Source organism: Camellia sinensis, chromosome 9, assembly GCF_055761805.1.
Source record: "Camellia sinensis isolate YWXY chromosome 9, ASM5576180v1, whole genome shotgun sequence".
Classification (NCBI taxonomy): Eukaryota; Viridiplantae; Streptophyta; class Magnoliopsida; order Ericales; family Theaceae; genus Camellia; species Camellia sinensis.
The window spans coordinates 197,635,775-197,642,432 of NC_138969.1; the positions used below are offsets into that span (position 1 = coordinate 197,635,775).

At 45.4% G+C, this 6,658-nt stretch overlaps 1 protein-coding gene across 1 annotated transcript; it reads left to right on the top strand.

Annotated features, from left to right (window-relative positions):
- The first annotated feature begins 206 nt into the window (after positions 1-206).
- Positions 207-704, top strand: LOC145800039 (uncharacterized). The gene has a single exon (XM_082889700.1). The coding sequence runs from the start codon at positions 207-209 to the stop codon at positions 702-704; it is 498 nt and encodes a 165-aa protein (XP_082745826.1).
- The last annotated feature ends 5,954 nt before the right edge of the window (positions 705-6,658 follow it).

Genomic DNA, 6,658 nt, shown 5'->3' on the forward strand with positions numbered 1-6,658 from the left:
TAGATGGAATTGAAAAACCAGTCTATTACATCAGTCGCAAAGTCAATGGTGCTGAGTCGTGATATACTCCAATTGAGAGGCATTGTTTAGCCTTAATCTTCATAGCGCAGAAGCTGCGCCACTACTTCTTGGCACACCCGATCCAGGTTGTGACCCGGAGTGATCCAGTCCAATACTTGCTGAGCAAACCCGTTTTGACTGGGAGAATGGCAAGATGGCTCTTGGCTCTGGCAGAATATGATATTGTTTGTGTCACTCCTAAGGCTATTAAGAGCCAAGCACTTGCAGACCTACTGGTACAGTTCCTGTCTGGTGAGCATGAACCTGCAGAGGTACCTTTACCAGGTGAGTTCCATGTCTCAGCAGCTGCAATTGAGACTTATTGGGACTTAAAGTTTGACGGAGCTTCTGAAGCTGGGAAAGGTGGAGCTAGTGTCACACTAACCAGTCAAGAAGGAGAGAAGTTCCATCTATCATATAAGCTTGATTTTGAGTGTTCAAACAATGAGGCCGAATATAAAGCGTTAATACTGGGCCTAATAGCTGCCCAAAAGAAGGGCCTCTGCAAGTTGAGAATCTGGGGCGACTTCAAGTTAGTTGTCAAACAAACAATGGGTGATTCCGCCTTGAAGGAACCTCTGTTAGCCCCATATCGCATTGTAGTCCAAAAGTTACTTGCTTTGTTTGACGATGTCCAAATCTAGCATACCCCTTGAGCACATAACCGTTTTCCCAATGCCTTGGCTACACTGGGGGCAAAGGTAGAGATACCAGATGATAGTACAGCCATTGTCATCGAGAAAAGAACAACACCAGCAATGCTATCTGAAGAACATGCAGAGCAAGATGCTGAGGGGTGAAAAGTAGATATAATCCAGCAGCTAAAAACTAGCCAGAAAGCAATTAGACCAGCAGAACTTGAACCTTTCTACTCCTCAGAGGAGAACGGTATTTTTGCAGCCCCAACAACTTGCTGGCAAGGTGCGTCGGTAGGAAAGAAGCAACTGAGAAACTTAAGTAGATTCATGCTAAGTCTTGTGGAGATGGAGATATCAGCCTATATCAACAGATATAGAGGCAAGGGTACTACTGGCCAGAGATGGAAAAGGAAAGAATTGAATTGCAGAGGCAATGTGCAAAATGTCAGTCCCATCCTAAGGAAGAGGAAGCCCATTTCTTAAGCAGTGAAGAATAGAGGCAGCCATATATCGACTACCTTGAGAATGGCACACTGCCTGAAAATAAAGCCGATGCAATCAGAGTCAAAAGACGAACCCTCTGCTTCTTCCTTGACTAAGACAAGCTATACTGAAAAAGGTTCGAAGGGGGAACCTTTAGCATGCTTATCAAAAGATAAGGCAAACGACGTGCTGTGGGAAGCCCACAAGACAGAGCATCAAGGAGGACAGCGGTTATATGGACATCTCATTCACCTCGGCTACTACTGGCCAAGAATGGAAAAAGATACTAAAAACTTTGTGAGGAGATGCCAATCCTGTCAGAAGTTTGGAAATCTAATACATGCACCGGCGGTTGAATTGCACAACATCAAGACTCCTTATCCGTTCCATACTTGGGCATTTGACATGGTAGGCCCTATAGTGCAGCAGTCCAAAAGATACAGATGGATACTTGCAGCAACTGAAGTTAGCACCAAGTGAGTAGAAGCTATACCAATGAGGAAGGCAGATGGGGCAGGGGTAGCCAACTTCATCTGAGAGAACATAATCTGCAGGTTTGGCATACCCAAAGTGATGCTGTCTAACAATGAAACTCCTTTTGTAAATCGCCATGTGGGGAGACTACTGGATGCCTACCAAATTAAGCATCATAAGTCTAGTCCATACTATCCCCAAGGCGACCAACAAAACCCTCATCCGAATACTAAGTAAGATGATGGATGAAGCAGGAGGCACATGATTTAAATAACTCCCCATAGCACTCTAGGCATATAGAACGTCAAAAACAAAGCCAACTCAGGCAACCCCATTTTCCCTAGTATATGGGTCTGAAGCTGTGTTACCGGTTGAGTTTGTAGTACCCTCAGCAAGAATGGCTATGTCAGCGCACTTAGTTCCAGACAGTAGGAAGAATGATATCAAGGCAGCTGAAGAAATAAGAGATCGGGCCTCACGGGCAAGAAAAAGTATCATCAATCCATAGCCCGCACCTACAATCAATCTGTTCGACATAGAAAGTTCAAAGAAGGGGACTTAGTATGGAAGACAGTGGATGTAATCATACGGGGGCAGCCAATTCCCAAGTTCTCACCCAGATGGGAATGCTTCTACAAAGTTGCTGAGGCAAGCAGCAGCGGGTACTACAAGTTGACAAGAGTAGATGGATTCAGAACTGGCCTTATCAACGCCAAGTATGTCAAAGAATATTTTCCTTAATTTCTTTTGAAAAGAGTTGTAAGTTTATTTGTTAATACTTCTAAAGCAAAGTGTAAAGAAAGGGTTATACACTTAGTGAACATGTTACTCTTATATACACTTAGTGTGAGGAAAATTTTCCATACTTAGTGAAAGTTTATCTTTGTAAAAGCTTAGTCATAATGAAGTTTTACATTTGTAAAGAGCTTGCCTTATCTTTAGAAGCTATGTGAAAGCAATGTAAAGGAAGCAATGAAATGAAACTCAAGAGTATTACCATGCATCCATACTTTTTTTCATTAAAGTCAAACTTCCAGAACATGATTACAGTGTTTGAAAAAGAAATTATGACAGAAAAAAAGAGAAGAAAAGACGCACCAAGTGCAATGCAAAAAAAAAAAAAAAAAAAAAGCCATAGCAAAGTCTCAAAGTTACATCAAATCAAACCCTTCAAGAGGAAGTCCATTAGAGTTACATCTTGAGGCAACTGGGCAACCAATGCAAAGTCCTTCTCTTTGAGCTGAGCCAAGTTCTGCCGGTGCTGCTCAAGGGCACCCTCACACTCCTTAATAGTTTCCTCCAGGGACGCGATGATCGCTACATTTCAGCGTGCTCAAGGAAGCCATCAACCGTTTGGAGCCTAGCCCTCATCCATGATAGGTCAAAACCACTCCTCTCAAAGCCGCTCAGATTGGCCTCAACACTCTCCATGAACTTGCTAGGAGTGGTCAGGATTTGCTTGGTGGCAAGATCACGAATAAAGCTAGCAAGTGACTCTAGCAGTGCCATCTGAACTATTGACCCAGGGACATTAAAGGTGGTAAAGGTGGCCGGATGCAATGTTTGGACATGGGCACAGGTTGTAGTAACTTCGGAGGAAATCCAGTAACTTAGGAAGGATACTTTCTCTAAGGACCGGGGAGATTCTCTCATACCACTGCCCGTTTCGATCACTGAAGGGAGGCTGACAGAGCGACCGAAGGTCTAAAGGTGGCACACCTCCCCTGAAAATGATTGCCCAACGACAATGGAGTGAGTAGACGCTAGCTGACGACCGGGTGAACTAGCCTCACGAGAAAGACCAAAACTGCCTGCACCATTGCGTCACTCCGAAAAAGGTCGTCCATCTGATAATCCCAACATTCAGATCTGGAACAGCAGTAGTATCTATCCCAGTATAAAAGTCATGGGACATCCCAAGGTCAACTAGCACCTCTGGAAAATGAGTGGGGTACAAGTCTGCCAGCTGTTTAGAGGTCGCCGAAGCAACTAGATCGGAGGCCCCAGCAGCAGTAGTAACAATGTGGGCAGCTAAAGTGATAGATACCGCTGTAAGTTTGTCTAAGTCCAGAGGGGTCACAGCAGGGACAGTAGAAATAGCCGCTGCACTTGTACTCTCTCTAGCCGCTTAAATGTCTGGAAGTGGAGTTTGCTGAATTAGTGGGGACTCAGCAGATTGGGAGGAACCACCAGATGCAGCCCCAAGGGTAGGTGATACAACTTCCGGTGGCTTTCTCACGCCGCGATCTTCTCTAGGGGTCTTAAGTACAAAGTCATCCTTGCCAACGAATGAACAGCCAGAGTGCATAGAGTTAGAAGGATGCAGAGGCTTTAAACCCTCAGCGGCTATATCACCCGCTGCAACTTCCGCAGCAGGGGGAACTTGCACATTGTCCACAGTCTCCACAACTGGCTCTGCCTCGGCCTCAGCGGTCGGATCATCTCCCACAATTGGTTCCTCCTCAACGTCTGGAAGAACTGTCCTGCAAGTCTTGAATTTTGTTACCCTAGTTGAAATGGGGAGGTTGCCATCGTCGTCTAAGTCTGAAGAAATACCAATGGCAGTAGAAGAACCCCCTAGACCGGAGGGTGGTGTGCTCCGTAGCCTCTAAAAGAAGAAGAAGATCATGCGGTTATTATAGTAAACATGATAAGTATGAGGAGATAATACAGAAAAATACTTGTCTAAGTATGCATACCTTTCGGAGCCTCTTTCTGGTGGGCGAGGCATGTGCCTCGGGAATCGATGCTGCTGCTGCTTGGGCTGCCTTTAGCCTGGAACGGGTCATGCGTACTGTTGTACTCACTTTAAGGGGAGCAGTCTGTAGGGGTTGAACAGACATTGCTCCAGAAGGGTGAGGCTCCTCCACAATGCGCAAGGATAGAAGCTTGAAGCAACAAAATATACTGGATTGTTTCCCTCGACCAGAAGGCAGGCGTAGGGAAAGGTCGGGCTACGGGATAGGCTCCATTGCTGGGACGACTGGGGTGCTTTTGCAAAAATTGAGGAAGAAACTAAGATTGCGATGCCAGAATAGCCTATTGTTGGGAGTAAAGACACCTTCTCTTTCGAGCGAAGGAAACTCCATGATCCCTAGGCCCTCCACAAGTAGAGCAGTGTAGTCTCGGGTAAACCGTTAAAAACTCCGGTGGAAATTAGTATGAGGCGGGGGAGCATACGGGATGCCCTGATCCATCCCGAATTGCATAAGGACCGTGTCCGGTCAATAAACGACACTAGACATGCCTTCTTCGTTCCACACGGGCAGGAATCCAGGGCGAATCATGGCGGCAATAAGGAGAGAATTAGCCTGGATGCTGCCGAGAGAAAAATCGACATGGTGGGACTCTGAAAAATAAAAAGGGACAACAGAAATACCTAGGAGAGGCTGAGTGAAAGGGGGGAAGACGCACTCCTCCATATGGTCAACATAGTCTCAAAAGGGCCGGTTGGTGCCAAGGCCAGACCACCGAGAGATGCAAGGGCGGGACTGACGCACTTGCCTCGTGATTGGCTAACCCTCTGCATCTAGGATGGGGTGGGCCTTTGCATTCAAGACTTCATCAGTAAAGAAGGGCTCGTATTCCTTAAGGATGGGGCCCATGGCAGGAAACCTTTCGTAGAAGAAGGTAGTCAGGAACTAGGTATGCACAAAGCTCCACACGTTATAGCGGCCCATGGATCGCTCCATGTCTGAATGGATAAGGTCAAGATGAAAGTATAAGTTGCCCAGAAAGAGGGGAGCCAGAGGGATCTGGTTACCGCTGCAAAGCTTTACAGCCAAGGAAAATACAGGGGACTGATACTTTCGGCAGGGTTACTGGGTAGGACTAGGGGTGGGCAACCGTTTATCCGAACCGCTCAAACCGCCCAACCCGCATATAAATGGGCGATTTCGCAAACATAATACGGGCGGATGCGGTTTGAAATATGACAAATTTGCGGGTTGCGGGCGGGTCGCGATTTAAACCCGCAACCCGCAAAAACTGCCCGCACTTTAATTATTATTATTATTATTATTATTATTATTATTTATATACCAACTTTGTAACTTTTACAAGAGCACCATTATATTCTCTATGACACTAGGATCCTTATTTTTAAGTATTTCTCAACTTTCTTAATGCCGTAGAATTATCAAGTCCTAAACTTGGTTTCTTATATGATTTTCATTGGTGATTCATCTACTTTTTCCTTATAAAATTTTCCTTCTGGTGGTCGATGGAACTTCTAGTTTGATTATTGATTATTGAACTGACAATTCTAATTGAGTACAACCTTTAATGTATTGATATACATTTTTGTCATTGCACAAATGCTAGTGTAGGGTCTCTTTGTTTTGGGTACTTTCATTTAATGCATTGATATTCAATTTTTATTTGTAAACTCATCAGAAAATTGTTATCACAAGTATATAAAATGAATCAGATGCCTAAATTCGATGGGAAAAAAAACTCAAAAATTAATTTTTAAAGAAAAAAGTGTAAACCGCAAACCGCCCGCAACCGCCCGCATATTTGCAAACCCTATCCGCACAAACCACAAACTGCACTGCGGGCGGTTGCGGGTTGACTTTTTCCCAAACTGCATAGATTCGGGCAGGTCAAAACCGAACCGCAAACCGCACAAAATCGATCCGCGAACACCTCTAGGTAGGACGAAGAAGGAGATAAAATAGCTGATGAACGCCGCCAAATCCAAGTCACCTCGGTAGCCTGGACCAACTATGGACTTGAGGCTCTCCTCAGTGATGTCCCCTACGACCGGTTGCAAGTCCTCGAAGAAATGCTTCAACCAGGAATGATAGGTGGTCTTATTCCTTTTGGGCCTCTCCTGGAGCAGTTCCCCGGTTTTAAGATGATACTAGGAACCAAACTTCCGCGCCTCCTAAAAGGCTGTCTGAAGAACAGTCACAGTGACTTGCTCTACAGGGGTCAGAGACTCTGGATCAAAGGGGAAATCTCTGCGGGTGCTGAGGCGCAAGAGGACGACAACATCTTCC